Source organism: Solea senegalensis, linkage group LG11, assembly GCF_019176455.1.
Source record: "Solea senegalensis isolate Sse05_10M linkage group LG11, IFAPA_SoseM_1, whole genome shotgun sequence".
NCBI classification, from domain to species: Eukaryota; Metazoa; Chordata; class Actinopteri; order Pleuronectiformes; family Soleidae; genus Solea; species Solea senegalensis.
The window spans coordinates 10,126,536-10,145,257 of NC_058031.1; the positions used below are offsets into that span (position 1 = coordinate 10,126,536).

General features: G+C 41.0%; 3 protein-coding genes across 7 annotated transcripts; 2 read left to right on the forward strand and 1 right to left on the reverse strand.

Annotated features, from left to right (window-relative positions):
• The first annotated feature begins 290 nt into the window (after positions 1-290).
• Positions 291-4,249, forward strand: nfe2 (nuclear factor, erythroid 2). 2 transcript variants are annotated; one of them, XM_044037821.1, is made up of 4 exons: positions 291-548; positions 1,770-1,848; positions 1,948-2,085; positions 2,767-4,249. In XM_044037821.1, exons 2-4 carry the CDS (start codon positions 1,801-1,803, stop codon positions 3,997-3,999), a joined length of 1,419 nt encoding a protein of 472 aa, XP_043893756.1. In that variant the 5' UTR covers positions 291-548; positions 1,770-1,800; the 3' UTR covers positions 4,000-4,249. The 2 variants fall into 2 exon arrangements, with proteins under 2 accessions (XP_043893756.1, XP_043893757.1); XM_044037822.1 differs by lacking the exon at positions 291-548 and adding an exon at positions 840-1,633.
• Positions 4,170-7,818, reverse strand: hnrnpa1b (heterogeneous nuclear ribonucleoprotein A1b). Of its 3 annotated transcripts, XR_006361279.1 has the most exons (12): positions 7,721-7,818; positions 7,085-7,201; positions 6,744-6,890; positions 6,449-6,659; positions 6,267-6,359; positions 6,128-6,181; positions 5,962-6,045; positions 5,763-5,891; positions 5,529-5,669; positions 5,372-5,443; positions 4,314-4,368; positions 4,170-4,232 (listed from the first exon to the last, which is right to left on the reverse strand). XR_006361279.1 is itself a non-coding variant. In XM_044037824.1 (11 exons), exons 1-10 carry the CDS (start codon positions 7,736-7,738, stop codon positions 5,382-5,384), a joined length of 1,047 nt encoding a protein of 348 aa, XP_043893759.1. In that variant the 5' UTR covers positions 7,739-7,817; the 3' UTR covers positions 4,901-5,206; positions 5,372-5,381. The 3 variants fall into 3 exon arrangements, 2 of the variants coding, with proteins under 2 accessions (XP_043893759.1, XP_043893758.1); XM_044037824.1 differs by lacking the exons at positions 4,170-4,232; positions 4,314-4,368 and adding an exon at positions 4,901-5,206 and having other exon boundaries at positions 6,276-6,359; positions 7,721-7,817; XM_044037823.1 differs by lacking the exons at positions 4,170-4,232; positions 4,314-4,368 and adding an exon at positions 4,901-5,206 and having other exon boundaries at positions 7,721-7,817.
• cbx5 (chromobox homolog 5 (HP1 alpha homolog, Drosophila)) lies at positions 7,207-13,016 on the forward strand. Of its 2 annotated transcripts, none has more exons than XM_044037826.1 (5): positions 7,207-7,227; positions 8,995-9,175; positions 9,856-10,087; positions 10,570-10,670; positions 11,438-13,016. In XM_044037826.1, the coding sequence occupies exons 2-5, from the start codon at positions 9,045-9,047 to the stop codon at positions 11,577-11,579; spliced, it is 606 nt and encodes a 201-aa protein (XP_043893761.1). In that variant the 5' UTR covers positions 7,207-7,227; positions 8,995-9,044; the 3' UTR covers positions 11,580-13,016. The 2 variants fall into 2 exon arrangements, with proteins under 2 accessions (XP_043893761.1, XP_043893760.1); XM_044037825.1 differs by lacking the exon at positions 7,207-7,227 and adding an exon at positions 8,319-8,477.
• The last annotated feature ends 5,706 nt before the right edge of the window (positions 13,017-18,722 follow it).

Below are 18,722 nucleotides of genomic sequence, written 5' to 3' on the forward strand. Positions count from 1 at the left end.
CCGGCTAGTTTTCACTCAGTTTTAGTTCTTTAACCTGACTGTTTTGTTGTCATTTCAAAAACGACGTGCTTATTTTTTTTAAGTAAAATGGTATATACCTACTTTACTGTTGCTTGACAGCATGATTGCCATGACGAATGCCAAACTGTTGGTTTGTGGTTTGTCATGTGGGGAAAAGGGAAATTTGGAGGTTGGGGTGCAAGTGTGCTATTAAGGATACAAGAGCGCAAAAAACTGTGGTGTGGGTGCTTTACAGGAAGATTGCATTTGTCTTCACAGAGCCATCCCATTTGTGCCGGTGCCTGTATGAGTACATGAGTAGCTGAACAGAGACAGACAGACAGACAGACAGTTGAATAACAGATAGAAGGAGCACAGATCCTGTATCCTATTATCTCATGTTATCTGCTAAACGCGAGCAAAAACACAAGTTAAGGAAACAAATAGTGTCTTTTTTTTAGTCTTATCACCAGGATTGCACTTCATGTAGTGAATTTGCTTCTTTTTTTTTCTCATCACCTGTTGAAGACGCAGAGAATGCTGCTGAGGTATGTTCACTCACATCTTACTGCTACTGATGTGTCAGGTTAAGTCGTAAACCCATACTTTTATTTAAAAACTTGATTATGTTTATGTATATGTAACAGTTTAACACTATATTATTATGTAACAAAGTTAAACTACTGGCAATGTAATTACATTGTTGTAAATTAAGCAATACCACTTTTAACTTTAACTTTAACACCTTATATTTATATTTTATATTTCAAATACATTTTAAAAGTGCACTTTGCATATTATAAATGAAGTCTTTTTTTTTTTTACCTACGATTCAGCAAACCACCACAGAGTTATAACAGGATATAACAGGCATAACTGCACGTTTAAACATTTAACAATAATTCACATGTGGCAGGTGGCATAGTTCAGTATTATGCAACAGTTGATTTTGCAATCCAGTAGGAGGGAATAAGAAGTGTATTTAAATGTAATAAGAGGACATGGAAACACATCCGTTTTGTCTTAACTTAAGATTTCAAGTGAAGTTTAATTAAGTTGCAGTACAATACAGTGCAACACAAAAGAAATCAATTAATAACTACTCTGTGTGAAACAACCTGTTGTAGGAATGGACTATTTAGAAACTTTATTTTTAATTCTAATTCTTAAATAAATCCTTCTGCATTGCAATATGACATCATAAGAAAAGTTCGTTGTCACGTCAATAACAAATGGACCAAATCGGAGCTTTTTCAGCATTCATATGCACTTCGTTTTTTAAGCAAATTAAAATATCTTATTTCTGATTAATTATTTGTGTTACATAGGAACAAGTAATTAATAAGAACATTTCCTGACATTCTAAAACTATATATACTGGTTGATTTCGGCCTGAAGTCTGTGGATATGCACCCATACGCCATATTTTCCATAGCAGCCGTCAAGCCTTAGTCTGCCTTTCAAAGCTGTTTTCCCGTAGATTGTCTTATCAGGGGCTGGCATAGCTGCACAGCGGGACAGCTGATGGGAGGAGTCAACTCAACTGAACTCAAACCTCTATGTATTCCAAAAGAACTTACACAACACCCAAACAGTCATTTATTTAGCACCAGCAGGTCTATAGAAATGTAAAGTATGTATTACAAATAGATGTTATGGGCATGCTCATGACTAAATGGATCATATATCTAGTTTGATATTACTTTTTTTTTTACCGCTGGCTTGAATGTAGGATTTTTTTTCTACCCAATGTTTGGTGTCTTCAACAGGTTGACTTTGTCCAGCAAGAGTCTCTCCTGAATGTGTTCAACAAACAGTAGTGTTCTCCCACTGAGGAGAGCCTGTGAGGTAGGTCTGTGTGTGTTGGAAACTACAAGACACAATGCAACTTAAAATAGACCTGTAAATGACATGTTAGGATTACTTAATTTGCTTTTTTATTGCAAGGTATTACCAACTCCAGGCAGGGTGTGTGGGGGAGCGCCCATGCCACCTTCTTTCCCTGGACCCAGGCCTCATGGAGCTCCACAGGACGCAGAAATTGATGTAGCTTGGCAGGAACTGATGGCCATCTCAGAGCTCCAGGTAAATCTAAAGCACTGACACAAGTAAGAAACTTGCATGTCTTATGTCTGTGTCTTATACCAGATGCTAGATGCTAGTTGCTCAGTGTTTTTGCAGTCAAACATTCAACTATACCATCATGTACAGAAGCATAATAGTTTGTTTGGCTTTCAAATAGTGCCTTTTACAGAAAAACGTCATAGAAAAATGGATTATGACAGACGTGGGCTGTGGGTGCTTTTAACACACAAGGATTATTTATAAAACAGATTAAATTAATTTATAGAAAACCTTTTCAATGCCAATGTCATGTTGAGCTGAACAGTGCTTCATGATACATATTTTTATAATCTCTCATGCGATGATGACTGCAGAAACATTATTACATACTCGGGTGATATGGACAACAATGGCCTGTTTCAGTAATGGCAGGATGAAGAAATTGTGAGAGGGGGCAAGTGCTGTATATGCTTGCGGGCCCCTGCACCACACAATAGACATCTGTTTCCAGGTGAAAACTGATCACATCTATGAAAGACCTTTATGGACTAGGGGTGGTGTGCTGAAGTGGAAGTAAAATACACTGTCTGACTAATTCATTTTGACAAGTATCTTCAGGCATTTTGCTTCCACATTGATATTTGTGCAAATTCCTGTCCCTCAAAACCACAATCTAAGGCCATTTAATTTTTTTTCTTACAGCACTTTGAAGTCCCTGCAGATGGCTCCTATGTAGCACCACAGTACCAAACTATGGAGCCCATGAACCCGATGGGAGGATATGAGATGGCTCAGTCCCACACTGCGTGTGATCTCAGTTCCACTGTCACTTACAATGGATGTTACTCCGAAGAAGTGCCCAAGTATCGGCAAAGCAGCCGAGTAGAGCCAATGTTCGGACACTCTGAATATCAGCTCAATCAAAGAATGCATCCCATCTCCTCTCAGGCTCTGCCTTCGCTCATTAGGGAACAGATAAACATGTCAGGTAACAGTCAGGGACACAGGACAGCCAACGCTTGTTTCTCTCAGGGTATAAGTCAGCACATGATATGGACTAATCATAGACCAGATGTTCACTTGACTGATGATCCAGAGTCAGACTCTGGTCTGTCTCTGGGTTCGACTCCACCTCTGGCCTCTCCTGATAATCCTGTTGGTGGTGTTCCTGGGTACCAGAGTGTAGACATAGGTATGGCGTATAGTGATAGCGAAGTAGACAACATTGTAGAACAAACCAGAAGAGCACATGTGAATTACTCAATGGAATATCAGAGTCAGTCTCAGTCATATCTACATTCAGTTTCCGAGCCTAATTTTTCACCCCAGCCCTCTGCATCTCTTACACAGCCCAATGAACTGACTGCACAGTCCATGAAACAAGGACCAGCTGCCATTCTGAACAACCTTTTCATTGACTCTGGCGTGTCCAGCAGAGGGAGCTCACTGCATGACATCTATACAAAGACACCAGGAAGCAGCTCTTCCCCAGTGAGCAGAGACCAACGGCGGGCAATGGCTTTGAAAATCCCCTTCCCCATTGACAAGATCATCAATCTCCCTGTAGATGACTTTAATGAGCTTCTGACACATTACACCCTAACAGACAGTCAACTAGCACTTGTCAGGGACATAAGACGAAGGGGCAAGAACAAGGTAGCAGCTCAGAACTGCAGGCGGAGGAAGCTTGAGAGTATAATTCACCTTGAACGAGAATTGAACCAGCTGCAAGCCCAGAGAGAGCACTTGGCCAAGGAAAAGATGGAGTTCCAACACAACCTAGGCTTTATCAAACATCGCCTGACAGACCTCTATACTGAAGTCTTTTCTCATTTGAGAGATGAAGATGGACAACCTTACTCTATAGATGAATACTCCCTACAACAAACCCCTGACGGTAAAATTTATTTGGTACCTCACAGATACGCCAAGTGAGGAACAACACTGAAGAGCTAGTGTCTTCATTCATGATACTGCGCAGGGTTGTTTTTCTAGTGATTAATTCACTAGAACTCTTTCATTGATAAACAGCAAAACAACTCCAGTTTCTTATGAATATACTTTATTTAAAAAAAAAGGAAAGTATAAAAGCATTTTTTTTTTAAAAAAACTGCACAGCAGTTAAAAGGGTAAAAAAAAAGACTTCAGCACCAACATGATTGTTCAACCTACGGGTGGGGGGGAAACAGAATTGGATTAAAAAATAAACATACATTTATATATAATGTGCAATGATTTGCAATCTGTACCTGATCAAGCAATTGTCAAAACATGAAAACCAGCCTTTGGACCTTGTGTAGTTACCTAGAAAGCAAAAACAGCATGTAAGTCTTTTAAGTATTTGTTCTGTTAAAAGCATGCAATTTTTTGGAGAACATCGAAGCACAATTATGTGTCCAATATTACCAGTCAATGGTGTGTAAGTCAATAAAATCTGTTTGCACAAAATGTTACGTCATTATTGGGGTACAAAACTTACTACCAGCTACACGACAAAAGCAAGATACTGTATACCATCAGTAGTTGAGAAGGCTGGTCTTACCTACAGGCAGCACTTAAGCCTTTTGGTAGCTGCTGCCTGCTAGCCTCAGGCTTCTGTTCTCACTCTCCCCTGCTTCAATGATCCTGGCGGTGGTTTTGCTACTTCTCTCCCTCAGCTGGCTTCCATGGCTAGCCTCAAAGACTTTGCATGTAAGCTAGCAGTCTCCAGATGATCTTTGCAGAACTTGGGGTAGTTTGTGGGCTCTGTATGGTGATTGCGTTTGTGCACAGCTGCCCATCCCCCACCCACTTCATGCAACATCCCTTCCCAAATCACTGAAGAGGCTAACAAGACTTAAAAAACTGAAAGTTGGTTTATTTCAGCTTGATTAGATGCAGTTACAAATAAAAACCAGACTTAAAGAAAAATCTACATAAAACCTCAATGGAATGCTTGCTTTCCAGAAACAGTTTGAAAAAAAAGAAAAAAGAACATATTTAAACGAGGACCCTCCATGTTTTATCTACTGTACATCTCTTCTTGCAGCAGCTGTAACCTGCCACAACTGTTTGGCTGAGCAGATTTAGGAGGAAAACCTGCAGCTGCCCTGTCCCTTCGCTTGCTCTCCTCTCCTTGCTCTCCTCTCCTAAGTACTCAGTCCTGTTGAACAATATGGGACAACATTGTTAACCGTGCACTGACTTTAAATAACCTGAGATCCAGAGTGATTTTTATATCTTTATCTGCACTTTACGGTTCCCTGCAACTACAAACTCTGGTTTTATGATATAAAATTTTGGGTGCAGGTATGAGTTTCCTTCTTACCGTTCACATCTCAAAATCGTCCTTGACGGCCATATCCACCATTACTTGAGCCACCACCACCACCATAGCCACCTGGAATAGAATGGGGAAAAGGAAACCTCAGTTATATTGAGCAAAACAAAATGGCAACATATGACACTTGCAGATCTACACATACCAAAGTTCCGGCTGCCACCACCACCGCCGCCGCCTCCAAAGTTGTTCTTCATAGGGCCAAAGTTAGAGGCCTGGGGGTCGTAGTGGCCCATGTTATTATAGTTACCACCCCCGCCGCCACCACCACCGCCGCCACAGTTACCTACATTAAGAGAAAAAATATATATATAAATATATACACTTACACACACAAATTTGTTGCTCAGCAATTCTCAGTGGGACAAAATGTCTTTACCATAACCATTGTCATATCCATTTCCTCCATAGCCTCCGCCGCCACCACCCTGGTTGTAACCTTGGTTGTAACCACGATTGCCACCATTATTATATCCTCCGGGACCACCAGGACCACCTCCTCCATAGCCTGCATCCAAAATAACTTTTGAGCACATTGCCAGAATTCCATGAAGACGAAAGAAAGTTTGTCTACTTACCACCATCCCCTCCATTGCAATTATAAGGACCATCTCCATATCTACCCCTACCACCTCCGCCGCCACCACCACCGCCGCCACCACCTAAAAAAAAAATTTATTAAAAACAAATGGACAACTAGACAAAGTGGAAGTTACATAAATGTTGAATAATGACAAGTCTCACTCTGGTTGAAGCCTCTATCATAATCATATGGCCTCCCACCTCCAGTGCTGCGGCCTGAACAAAAAAAAATGAAATGTTAATTTCGGGGAAGCACTAAGAAATGTATCAAATGATCACCTCTTCTAGAAAAAAAGCATACCTCTCATACCCATTCCTGTATTCTGCATTTCCTGCTTTGTTAGGGCCTTCCTCACTTCACAGTTGTGAAGGTTGATTGTGTGGTATTTCTGAACTGTGAAAGAGTTGAAGTATTTAAGAAAAAACAACCAAGACAAGTTTGATTCATGACAATCTGAAACAGATTTGTAGATTTATACTTACTGACTATCCTGTCGACGGCATCATGATCATCAAATGTGACAAAGGCAAAGCCCCTCTTCTTGCCGGTGTTGCGATCTGTCATGATATCAATTACTTCAATTTTGCCAAAACGCAAGAAATAATCTCGCAGATGTGACTCCTCTGTATCCTCCTTGATGCCCCCAACAAATATCTTTTTGACTGTTACATGTGCACCTGGACGGTTAGAGTCCTGAAATAAAAAGCAAGCATAAGAATGTACACTTTAAAGCACAAATACTATTTTGAGTAGAATGGCATAATCGTGTCAACAAACCTCTCTGGAAACGGCACGCTTGGGCTCAACCACTCTCCCATCGACCTTATGGGGACGAGCTTCCATAGCATCATCAACTTCTTTTACTGATGAGTAGGTTACAAACCCAAAGCCCCTGGACCTCTTGGTGGTTGGGTCCCTCATAACCTGTTAGAAGAAGCTTGATTATGTAAACTATTTAAATTTTAGCACTGGTGCTAAACTTAATCCCGCCCCCTCATGTTGAAACATTCTATCATATTACAAAAAACAAACTCATTACAAGCCAACACTTTAACGTTATTAATCTACAAAACAGTCGTTTATCTACAGATCACCAGAGATCTTTAATAATGACTTACCACACAATCTGTAAGGCTGCCCCATTTCTCAAAATGGGCCCGCAAGCTCTCGTCTGTGGTCTCGAAGCTCAACCCCCCGATAAACAGCTTGCGCAGTTGTTCCGGCTCACGTGGAACCTAGACAACGAACAAAGAACATCAAGGTACATTCAGAGTTGAGAGCAACAATGCGTCTTGTGTTCGCAATGTAGACTCGCGATCTACAGCGAATGACTCATTGCATCAATTCACCCTGCGTCACATCAAAACTATGAACGAGGTGGAGGACGACGTCGCCGCCGCCATTAACGTTAGCCGACTGCTCGGCCTGTGATCGGTTACTCTTGACTCAAGCTACATGCAAACACTGGGTTATTAAAGTTAGACAGTGCAACTAGTGCACAGTTCGTTAATACTAGGAAGCCGTTGGCGTTTGGTATAAAATACACCCGTACATAATCCGCGTGAACAAAAGGCCACGAGGAGCAGCTGCTACAAAATGGCGGCGTTGCTATACACGATAGCAGGGGCAGAGCTTCTGAAAAACGCTGTCTGCTTTTTTCCCTGACTGCTTGCACCTGATCGTTTACGGTGCACGCCGTTGTACTAAACTGGAACGGACACCCACATACAACATTTTCTGATATTAATACTCACATCTTTTGACATCGACATGGCGTCTCAAACCTTGAATCTGCGTGAACTGCCCGAATCGAGGTGCTCCGCTTAAGACTACACTAGTCTACAACGCAACAGAACAATAAATAGTAAAGATACACCCATTTCACAGTATGATTGGTCAGGTAGTTCCCGCTGCAGTCTGTCGTCGGCAGCAGATATATTCTGATTGGACCTTACTCTGTCAATCACTGACAACGTCCAATAGCGATAAGTGGGCATTCGTGGTAGTGGGGAAAAGGAGTCTTGTTGTTTTATGATTTTATGTGAGATGAGATTTCTCGGGCTCTGATTTCAGATTGGTAAACCTATAATGTGCACAAATGATTGTTTTCGATATGACTGTGTGTCAGCAAAAACAGCACACCAAGAATGATAGATCCTCACCTGAACGAGTCTGACTCAAACATTCATTAAAAACATACAACTGCTCACATATCATGTGCATCTTTGATACGGTATTTCATGTATCACATTAAACCTGAACATAGCTGGAAAGTGTGGCTGGGATGGTGGCAATACGTGTAATAATGAAAACACAACAGTTTAGTAGGTCATCAGCTGAGCATGGGGCGGGTACGTTCATTGTGCGCCTTAAACGCGCGCCAAGCGCACAGCAGCTTTATGTGGACTAGGCTAAATGCTAAAGTAGCCTCAGCGTTGGTCGTTCAGTCTATATATCCCCGAAAAAAACGTGCCATCGCTGCGGATAACCGGCGGTCCACGCACCCAAAAGGTAAGACGTGTTTTACACGTCAAAAGCAAGTTCACGATGCTGCACGTATTGATGTACGTGTGTGTTTTTGTGTTAAATCGGCTAGTGTTAGCTCAATGAAGCGTTAGCTTGCAACTACCTGCTTTAGCAAGGTTGATTTTCATGCCTAGCGTTTAGCTAGTCGCTTAGCAAACAAACCTTTCCTTCTTTTAATTGCGTGCATTTATTCAAGTTGTCTGGCGGTTATTCAGCGTCATGTGCATTCATACGAGTCACGCGTTACGCATTTTGTGTTAGTCGTCTATTTATGGGAAGTCTTTCTTCATTTTACCCTGCGTGCTGCACTTGAATGAACGACAATGAAAATATGATGGAATGTGGCTTGGTAAATCGGGGATGGTTTCCATTAAAGTACACCGATCTATAATTACAAGTTCCTCCTTTGTATCTGTCATTGTGTAGTTGCTATTTTTATTTGGCAGTGTATCAATGTGTACTCTTTGTAATGCTAGCTTCAATGTCGTTCCATCTTGTACAGGGAAGTACCTCTGGCCTGCAACAGCGTAGTGTTAAACAACAAACTTTGCAATGGGCAAAAAGTCTCGCGAAGATGACTCCTCATCCTCTGATGAAGAAGAATATGTTGTGGAGAAGGTGCTGGACAGGAGGGTGGTGAAAGGCAGAGTTGAGTTCTTCCTGAAGTGGAAAGGATACTCGGAGTAAGTTTCAACTTATTACCATGGTGCAAAGCATTACAAGCTCCAGTGTAGATATAAGCTGCTCTAAAACAACAGCTGAGTATCTTTAGGGGTCTGGCCATTTTGATGGATAAAGAGGATATTTAAGTACACCATCTTGAGCTTTAAGAGATTGTAAACAAAATTCACATCATTATGAGTTGATATAGAGCAAGACTACAACCTGTGTCAACTGTAGTCACATTCAAAAACTAACACTACTGGGTCATTCTCAGACAGGTGCAATAGTACTTTTTCTTTGCTAGATGTTTTCTTTTCTGAATTTTCAGCATCTTGAATATGAACATTTACAGTTTCTTTGCTCCATATAACACAGAAGTAATCAATTAAGTCATTGAACATTACAAGACATTTAAGAATCATACTTTTGAGGTAAGGCAAACACTGATGGGCATTTTTCAATGTTTTCTGACATTTCATTGATTAAACAAATGAATCAAGACATTAACTGATGATGAAAATAATGATTGGTTGCAGCTCTAATATTGAGCCATCCTTAGTTCTAAATTGGCTAGGAAAAGCGCGCTAATTCCAACAATGTTAACAACATGGTTAATATCAAATATCATCTCATGCTATTGATTTTCTTCAATAGAGATTGCTGCTGTGACACTGACTTGTTACAATGTGCTCTTTCTCAGTAAGCACAACACATGGGAGCCAGAGAAGAATCTGGATTGCCCTGAGCTAATCTCAGAATTCATGAAGACCTACAAGAAAAGCAGCAGCACCAGTGGAAGCTCAACGCCTAGCAGTGGGGGCAAAACAGGCATGCCCTCCTCAGGACGATCCAAAGACTCAAGTAGCTCAAAGAAGAGAAGCTCAGATGATGAGGAGGAGGAAGGTGGAAGTAAATCAAAAAAGAAAAAGGAGGTGTGTAATGTTTGTTGTTTGTTTGCATCTTGCTGTCAATTTGAAGCACAATGTGGTAGAGCAAATCTGTATTAGTTAAACAAAACTTTAAAAGACTATTTCAATAGTATATGGTAAATTGTTTTGGAAATATAGATTTCATGCATGTGTAGGTTTCCTTTAAAATAGCTGAGGATTATCCAATATCTGAATAAACTTAAATGCACAGAAAATTTAAATTTTCTACTGATGCATTTTAAGAACCTTGTTATAAATCTTAACTTTTTAATTCATTGTCTGACAATGGGGAAATTCACCGTAATGATCCAGTTGAAAAAAACAATAAAACAGTGCCCTGAAACAATCTGTATATTAAATTGTTTACATGTAAGATTATTTATACAAACTTAAATTTTGTAAGAACTTGGGATGGAAAGTGAAAGCCTGCATAAATTGAAGCGCAACTATAAAAGTAGATTTTCTGTGCTGTCTTGGTCTTTCAGGATGACATTCTTGTTGCGCGTGGATTTGAAAGAGGACTTGAGCCAGAGAAGATCATCGGAGCAACTGACTCTTGTGGGGACCTAATGTTTCTTATGAAGTGGTAGGTTAAACTTAACTTTTTTGCATTAAGTTTAATTGCAAATGTACCACAATCTATACATCAAATCAGGGGTGTCAAACATACGGCCCGGGGGCCAGAACCGGCCCGCCAGAGGGTCCAATCGGCCCACAGGATGAATTTGTTAAAATTTCACATTAATCTAAATGTAATGTGAAATGCTCCAGATACCCGTGACTAAATGTTTGTGCCTTTTAAAGATCCAGTGTGCTGTGTAAATAATAAATTTAGGCATGATATTGTCAAAATTGCACTTATATTTCTCAAGAAATTTCATGTTTTGTAAAATTATCCTTCAGTAAATGTAAAACAAAGGGGTTCTTGTTGTTCATAGGTTATTATGCTATTATTTTACTATTTTTACTGGTCCGGCCCCCTTGAGATCAAATGTGGCCCCCGAACAAAAATTAGTTTGACACCCCTGCATTAAATGGTATTGGTGGCTATGGGAAATTTCATCTTTTTTTTTTCCAAACAACAATATTTGAAAAAAGTAGTTCAGGTTTAGTGAAACTGGCATGTGTGCGCTCTTCTGGTATCAGGGAGTCAACCTTTGGCACTAATGGTGCTACCTGAAGTAATTTAACTGCAACTTGTCATGCATGGTCATTTAAAATGGGTTGGCCCAATGTGCCAATTGGCCATTAACATTACTAATAATCCTGACTTTGAATTCATATACCTAGAGTACCTACATGCACAGTCCTGAATGCATTTTAAAGCCAATATTTGGACTTCATCTCTTGCAGGAAAGATTCTGATGAGGCTGATCTTGTGCTTGCCAAGGAGGCTAATCATAAGTGCCCTCAAATCGTCATAGCCTTTTATGAGGAACGTCTCACCTGGCATGAAGACGGTGACAAGAAGGAGAAGGACGCTGTCAGTGCATGAGTGTGTTACCTCAGGAGGAAATGGGACCTCCTGTCCTCTTCTGCAGGGACAAGCTTGATTCAGACATTTTTCACACCCAACCTCCCACCGCTCCTTTTTACCATGTCCAACAACAGAGCACAAGGGCCCCAGACTGCTGAGAAGAATCTATCCGACAGGAGGAAAAGCTATAGGGGACAAGGGTGAAATGTTACTGGGGGAGGGTTCCTGCTGTTCTGTCTGTATTCTTTTACCATCTTTTTTTATGTCATTACACATCTTATTTTAGTGCTTACAGGATGTGATTTTAAGTTGGTAATTATGCATCTTCATGTGCAGGTGGTCATGTCTAAAGAAAATAGTCTTGAGGGCCAGTGTTGGTACAAACTTGGCATGAGCTTGTCCTCAATGGGTGCACAATCCCTGACCAAATTCAAGCAGTGCACCCCCCTACATTCAAGAACCCAGTTATGAGCCTGTAGTATTGATATTCAGTAAAGCCACAGCAGCATTTTCTCACTGTATCTCGCCTCCTATTTTTTTTTATTTTGTAGATTTTCAATTTGTACCGTCTCCTGGGGTACAGTAACTTTTAAGTTTGCAAAATTGCAGAGGACACCGGCCAATCATTGTCCAATAATGTAGTGATGATATCCTTCATTTTATAAATGTGTTTTTTTTTTGTTTTTTTTTATCCAAGTTTTATGAATTGTAAGGTGTGTTTTTAATTTGTTTATGCTATCACCAGTTGACGAAAAGGACAATAAAACAGTTTACAGAGTTTTGTACCTGGTTTCCGCCGTGTTCAGTGTTCTCTTTGGACCAGTCTCGGTTTGGCAGGTTAGACAATCCTTGCTGTATCCAGATGAAATGCAACCAGCATTCACAGCAGCCAGTGAGGTCTGCCACCTTGTGGCTAAAATATTGGACTGTGTGACCCAACCTTTGACAACCCTGCAGTTTTTGACACAGATTACAAAAAATATATTTTTAACAGAAAAACAGTTGGGAACATTTGGCATGTTCTTGGTCATTATTGTCATGATTGAAAAAAAATTGTGTCGTGACAGTCATCACTATATAACCCTGTTGGACAACGTCACTACCTGTCAAGGGGAGGTCAATTCTCAATCACAGTTTGATATGCTGTGCTTAAACAGTGACTCTTGGGACCAAATTCATAATGTTGAACTGAAATGAAAATGTCCCCTCTGTATTTAAGCTATATCAGATTTTATGTATGAAGGCTTCTGTCTTCACATACAGTGCAACATCGTTTAGGCTGTAAATGCTATTTTCATTCATTAAAATATATTTTGTCCTCTCTTGGGGTTTGTCGGTTATTCACAGGCAGCTTTCTTTTTTTTCTTCTTTTTTTTTTAAAGCACACTAACGTGTGAACTAACTGTTAAAAGCATGTGGACACTAATTGCCTTTAATAAACCTTTTTTTGTTAAAGTTGATGTCGTTTGGCTTTTATTTTAGGATTTGTCTGGAATTTAAATTGAATTGGTGAATAGTAATGGGTGAAACAAGTAATAAATAAGCCAAACTAAACCTTAAAATCGGGAGATCTAATATTAGCTGGAGAAAATAACTATCTGTCCTGGGGTGATGATAAAACAAGATTAAGTCGCAAATACCATGAGACCAAAGCTGTTAGCATTCTCTGTCAAAACAACACATTTTCTTTTATGATTTCTTTATATTGAAGAAGAGCACCAGCTGCTCTCACCCAGCAGATGGCACTGTTAAATAACACCAGCTTAAAAGGCATCTACTTCTATGCAAGTTATTTACAGTTCAACTCATAAATGAGCCTATTCTGATCAGTCCTCACTATGCTGGTTTCACAGGGACATGACATTTTGTAATGTTCATTAACATGTCTTTCACATATGCTGAAACCACGTTTGTATTCACACAGGTGTATTTTTAAAAAAAAGTCATTAAAAACAATCTGGTTAAACACCGCAACACAAAAATGCTGCTATATGTGAGGAAAGCTTATTTCTATCCATTTAAAACTGACAAATAGAAGAAGGCAACACCAACTACTTTCCATTAAATGGGACTTGACGTGCAAGGACAAACACAATCTGTCTACCAAAACAAAACTCTGAAAATTTGTTATGCACAAAAAAAAATGTGACGTGTTTACTACTCGATGAATAAAACAGATGTTGCATAAGAGTTGTGTCTCAGCTTCTGGGAACAACTACAATATATAAGTGTAATAATCTATAGTGAATGTTGACACTAATCCTGGCTCTTCTCTCACCACCCTCTTTTTCTTTCTTGCTGCTCCTCACAGAGACTCTGTCTTTCTAGCGCTCTCTGACACGCACACACACACACGCGCATGCACACACACTGCTGCTGAGCTACGTCTAACGTGATGGAATTTTCCTAGCAAAAAGGCTTTTACACTCCAAATGGAATGCAAAGGTCACTAGTAAATTTCCAGCCCCTGGGACCATTAAGCTGGGCAAAGGGAGCGAGCAGCAGGCTGTTTTATGGAGCCTGGAGCTGTCTGCTGACAAACCTGGGCCAGAAGGTTTGGTTGGGAAAGCCACAGTAGTACTCATGGGAGCTCTGCCTGTGATATGTGTGTGGCAAATACAGATGTAGAGGCAGTTCTGGTCCGTGGTGAACAGGCGCGTAGAGTGAATCTTCATTGATGCCAAGCGTCTAAATGAGGAAAATCACATATGAGCCATTTGTAACGAGTGTGTACTATCGTCTGGCAGGGTCAATAGGGAGCATTTGGTGCCTTGTTTAGTTAAGTGTCAGCGTTTACAGATGCACTCGTAGATTTATTTACACCGCACTTAAGTATGATTTGATATTTTGACGGAAACGTCTCCATCCATCTTTTGTTAAACTTGCAGTATCTTTTAATGGGAAACAATAACACTGTTGTCGATGTCGACATCTATCTTGCAAAGTCTGCTTTTAAAAATATAGCTGCAGTTTTGGTCTTATTTGTTTGTTTATTTGTCTAAAACAGCCTCCTTGCACTTCAAACATATCCCCTCTTATACCAGCAACTTTTAGTGCAAATGAGCTCCAGTGGGTATTGCCCACGGCAGAGGTGGGTCGTCCTGCAACACATCACACCAAATGAGTGTCGGGGGAGCTACTGTGCAGCTGTGCTGAGGGAAGGCACTGCTGCAGTGGGCCTCATCAGTGTAACACAGCTTGTTCAAGGATACCACTAAAACAACAAACAAATAAATGTGCACTCATACAGATACGATGATCACACAGCACCATACATTACAACCTTGTATATGGAAGAAAAAAAAAGAAATCATAGAGTTTGGTTTCAGGGAAACTGTGAAAAATCTCTCCAAGTGTCGTAAATCAAGAGTATCACAGAGGCCAGTGTAACACGATGTGGCCTTTCTTGTGCTGTGATCATGGAGACACAGCTGCCAAACAGCTGTGTCTCCATTTCCTTCTTGCAACCAGACGTAAAGGTCTGCAGTGATGACGGCCGCATCATCACTGAGCACAGGCCACTGATCTGTGTGAAGGTGATTGCGATGTGATGCTCTAATTTGGGTGGCTATCACACTTAATGTGCAGTAAAGCACCACAGACAAAGCCTCTTCCTTCTAAATGTCCCTCTCGACTGCGCCATGGCTCTCACTGCCGACACTCTGCTGGCTGTGGCTCCCCGTCGTCCCCCCAACTCCTCCCTTCATCTCCTCTCCCCACCAGGAGGAAAGAGTTATAGCTGCCATAAAAGGCAGGTAATGCATTGTTAACTAATTCTGTCTGCTCAGAGCTGATATATCCTCTGCTCTAAATCTCTATGCTTCCAATAAAATGCAAATGCTAATGCTTGCCCTCCATGAGCTGATATCATTTTTAACAGGCCAGAGGTAAATGCTAGAGAAGGGTGGGTTGGGCCAGCAGTAGTCTGTTACATGCTGGGGCCTCTGAGCCTTTATGGTACGTTCTGTCGCAAAAGGGACGTCCACAAACGAAACCACGCACCAGTGTGCGGCTGTACTTATGCACATGGACTGCAAGAGTACTGAGCTCGGTAATTTAAAGCGAGTGTGGTGTCTCTGTAATTGAGGAGCCAGCACTTGAAGCATTTCACTCAGTAGTCATTCACCATCAAATAACAGCGGCCAATTTGCCTGTGGATGCGATGCATCATTTTTCCATGTTAATAGTAGTGTCATACTTCATGTAACCTTGGGCTTCTAAATATTGATCCACTTCTAGATTTTCAATTATCCTGTGCTGTTTTTCTGCCATCTGGTAAGGACTAATGATTTGTGTTCCTTCATATCTGGAGGCTTGTCCAGTAATTAGACCATAAATTAATTTGCGGAGAGAAAGCAAAGAAATTGTAGGCATTAAGTAAGTCCTTGATGGTTAGAGACAGAAAATCATAGGAAACCACAGCACAGTGTTTTATTCATTCAAATGAGATAATTGGATTACAAATTCCAACACCGTAAGGTTTCTGGTTCCCGCATGTGCCGCTTGCTTTTCTTTCAAGTATTTAAAACCGCGCTGGTGCTAGTGATTGCTTATCAGCCAGTTCTTCAATAAAAGACGAGAAATCATCCACTGACATAATTATATCTAATTACTTTGCAGTGCAGCAAGCAGCACAAATGATTAGGAGAAATGGTTTATATTAGCGTCAAAATGTGTGTGAAACTTTGCAGAGAAATGTGTTGTGAATCCATCAGTGGATTTTAAATGACCCCCCACGCAGGCACACAACAATTGTGCGCTCCGAACCCAGCTCTTATTTACAGCACAGCTCATGTAGAGGTACTAAAAATTCAAATGCATCTTGATTGATTTTAAATTGGGAGTATATGCTCGCCTGCAAGATTAGCTCATTGTCCCCTGCTGCTAAATTACACATAGTCATTGGGATTGTCGCTGCAGTGTGGGAGCATTACAACCGCAGCTCTCTTTGCCATGTGGAAATTCACATTAGACAAGCCTAAGTTACTCGCTTACAGCAATTACAAGAAAAAATGTGAAACTGAATGGGCTTTTCTTGTGATGGAAATCGGCAGGGTCTGAATTTAAATCACACTACATATATTGTGTGTATAGTGAATGAGGGATGGTGACTGTACGACTGTAGGTGGGAAAACTGCACGAGTGTACCTGCTCTACATGACACCTTGGGTGTTGTTAAACAAGGCCACAGCTGCCAGCGTACTCTGATCATATCTTGTGGCGTTTGAGAGGCAAGGTCAGCCAATCCGGAGCCCACCTGCTCCCCTGTTCTCCATCACACAGTCTCTCAGCCCTGGCCTCCCCGAGGAAACACGCCTGGCTGCTGCACCGCAACAGACAGCATGTGTCCCTGAATTTATGATGGCGACTTATTGGCGGCCTTTCACGTTAAAAGTCATCTTGAGTTTCCCAGTCTAGCCGAATGTGTAGCGAGCGTTAATCCATTAACATTCAGAGCAGACACGTACTGAGGCTGGCTTTCTGCCTGCCCTGAGCCCTGACAGTCTTTGACCCACCGGTGACCACAGCATTCTCCTGCCTCTGCTCAGCCTCCACATAACACAGAGTCATAAACTAGCTAATGTTACACTGTATATGAATGTGCAAGTTTTATATGCTTGAGGATCAGTATTCAAGGCTTATACAGTAACCCACTGGGACAGCCTCCTTTTGGAAGAGGTGGGAAAAACAAAAATCACATCTGTCCACGATTGGACTCCACACATCACAGGTTGTAGTCTGTCTATTTCCATCAGAGATTAGAGTTCAGAGAGGCCATGAAATCCTTGCGATTTTCTGTTGTAGTATTTATTTCACTGGGAGATGTTGGAGTTGACATTAAATGATCCACACGTCCCAATCATTTTGGCAGAATTTAAAATGCAACACAGCTTGGCCAGGCCTCGGCACAGTGAGCCTTCAATAACTCCGGCCGGTCTGTTGCTGGAGGTGGCGTTTGGACTGATTATAGTTTTAGTGGCTTATAAAAGCCTTGATAAATACTTTATAAAACTATGTGGCAAAACAAATCTAACACATAAAGGAAGTCATAGATGCTACGCCACACAGGATAAAGGGGATCCTGACAGGTTCTTGAATTGGCTTTATAATTCAGTGTAACAACCGACATCCTTGTACGGGCTTCATCATCTGCTGAGGCCAACAGGATACGTTAAACACAGTCAAGTGCTCACGGTCTAGTCCATTACACTGATTAGCAGTAAACACATTTGTAATAAAACTTGGTGAAATAGAAGAGGACAGTCTTTGTACTGATTCATGGTTGAGTCTTGGGGAAATATAATGTGTCTAAGGTGTCACACTTCTGAGGTTGCACAAGTGATGCAGGGCTTTACTTAAAATCTGTAACACATACACACCGATTTATCCAAACAGCTCACGTCTAAACACTGAGTCCTTCATCTCAACTGCCGGCCAAAAATAAACCCAGCGTGATGGGGGTCCAGAACGTGTGAGAGAATCTGGGAAGCAGAGCAGTCCAAACAACGTCCTCCTACCTCTCGGACAGAGACGCCACCCTCTTCCCTCCTGAACCCTGCCTGTCCCTCTGCTCACTGCCACTCTACGCTACACTTTATACTGTCAGTTTGTCTGATGTGTTTCCATTTATAAAGCCCTGCTGCTGTCGAGGCTAATGAGATATTTAACTTCATAATCATGACAAAGGAGCGAGGAATTAGCAGCTCCAAACGAGTTCAAAGACCGGTTCTCAGTGCTATGTACCTGAGTGCAACACAGCCAGAGTTATAGGGACACACATTCCTCTGCGAGATGCTTTCAGCTTATGTTTCTAATTATATACAGTATGTGATTATGAACTCTGTGTGTATGTGTGTGTGCATATGTATGGTTGTGAGGACATTCCGACATTGTGTGAGGATATTATGACAAACGCCAAAGAGCTTTTCATGAGTTAAGACTTGATTTTAGGGTTAGGTTTAAGTTTAGAGTAGGATAAGGTTTGATGTTAAGCATCTATCTATCTATCTATCTATCTATCTATCTATCTATCTATCTATCTATCTAACTATCTATCTATCTATCTATCTATCTATCTTACTAAAGTCTTCCCTCCAGGTTTAATGCACTTGTGTTGCCCCGATCTGAAATCTGTTCCCCATGAACATTACATAAGCATTA

Excerpts from the sequence above, each read along its gene's own strand:
- nfe2 (XM_044037821.1), top strand. The coding sequence starts at position 1,801 with ATGTGTTCAACAAACAGTAGTGTTCTCCCACTGAGGAGAGCCTGTGAG. Across the intron at positions 1,849-1,947 it reads CACTGAGGAGAGCCTGTGAG|GTATTACCAACTCCAGGCAG; the intron begins GTAGGTCTGTGT and ends TTTTATTGCAAG. Across the intron at positions 2,086-2,766 it reads TGGCCATCTCAGAGCTCCAG|CACTTTGAAGTCCCTGCAGA; the intron begins GTAAATCTAAAG and ends TTTTTCTTACAG.
- hnrnpa1b (XM_044037823.1), bottom strand. Across the intron at positions 6,891-7,084 it reads GCAGCCTTACAGATTGTGTG|GTTATGAGGGACCCAACCAC; the intron begins GTAAGTCATTAT and ends TTCTTCTAACAG. Across the intron at positions 6,046-6,127 it reads TGATAGAGGCTTCAACCAGA|GTGGTGGCGGCGGTGGTGGT; the intron begins GTGAGACTTGTC and ends TTTTTTTTTTAG.
- cbx5 (XM_044037826.1), top strand. The coding sequence starts at position 9,045 with ATGGGCAAAAAGTCTCGCGAAGATGACTCCTCATCCTCTGATGAAGAA. Across the intron at positions 9,176-9,855 it reads AAGTGGAAAGGATACTCGGA|TAAGCACAACACATGGGAGC; the intron begins GTAAGTTTCAAC and ends GCTCTTTCTCAG. Across the intron at positions 10,671-11,437 it reads CTAATGTTTCTTATGAAGTG|GAAAGATTCTGATGAGGCTG; the intron begins GTAGGTTAAACT and ends CATCTCTTGCAG.